This window comes from Penaeus monodon, chromosome 21 (genome assembly GCF_015228065.2).
Source record: "Penaeus monodon isolate SGIC_2016 chromosome 21, NSTDA_Pmon_1, whole genome shotgun sequence".
NCBI lineage: Eukaryota > Metazoa > Arthropoda > Malacostraca > Decapoda > Penaeidae > Penaeus > Penaeus monodon.
Genome location: NC_051406.1, coordinates 23,843,902 through 23,844,487, shown reverse-complemented (window position 1 = coordinate 23,844,487; position 586 = coordinate 23,843,902). Strand labels below are relative to the sequence as shown.

General features: G+C 50.0%; 1 protein-coding gene across 1 annotated transcript in view; it reads right to left on the bottom strand.

Annotated features, from left to right (window-relative positions):
* LOC119586370 overlaps window positions 1-586 on the bottom strand; it is a gene marked incomplete in the record, with an annotated part of 38,470 nt that continues 37,884 nt past the window's right edge. The window contains 1 exon segment of the mRNA XM_037935081.1: window positions 1-586. Coding sequence (XP_037791009.1) covers window positions 257-586 — 330 coding nt within the window.

Sequence of the window (586 nt, the reverse complement as noted above, 5' to 3'; positions counted from 1 at the left end):
TTCCCAAGAGGAAAATAAATCGATATTCTTGGTCTTTTTCATCTACACTACTAAACTGACAAAAGCTATAATACTATCGAAGTCATGGTACAACCATTCGAAAATATATGTGTACTCTTTTAATCCTTAACTGCAAATAATATGTATATATCTTTTTAGATTTGCAAACCCGCACACAGAATCTTCAGAAGTTTCCCCTCCCTGGTAAAGACGTTTTCTATGATAGTTTTCTATGATCACTGGACGACCTACGGATTCACAATGTGTTCTGCGAGAGGTCGTCTGCAAACGAGACTTCTGTGATGTCTGTGGAGAGAGTCCCCCAACTGGTCGTCGATGTCAGCGTGTCTGCCGTTTCGCTGTCCATCGTAGACGCCCGAACGACCATTGGTTTGTCGGCCAGAGAGGCTGTCGACGGCGTCGCTGACGGAGAGATAGCCACTGTGGGCGGAGCGACGCCTGCCGATCTCGTTGACGACGGGTGGCCGTCATCCTCAGGGGCTCCAGCCACAGAGAGGCCTGCCGACGACGCGCCACTTGCAGTCGGCGTCGTACAGCCTGGGTCGTCTTCCTCGGTCTTCGGCGT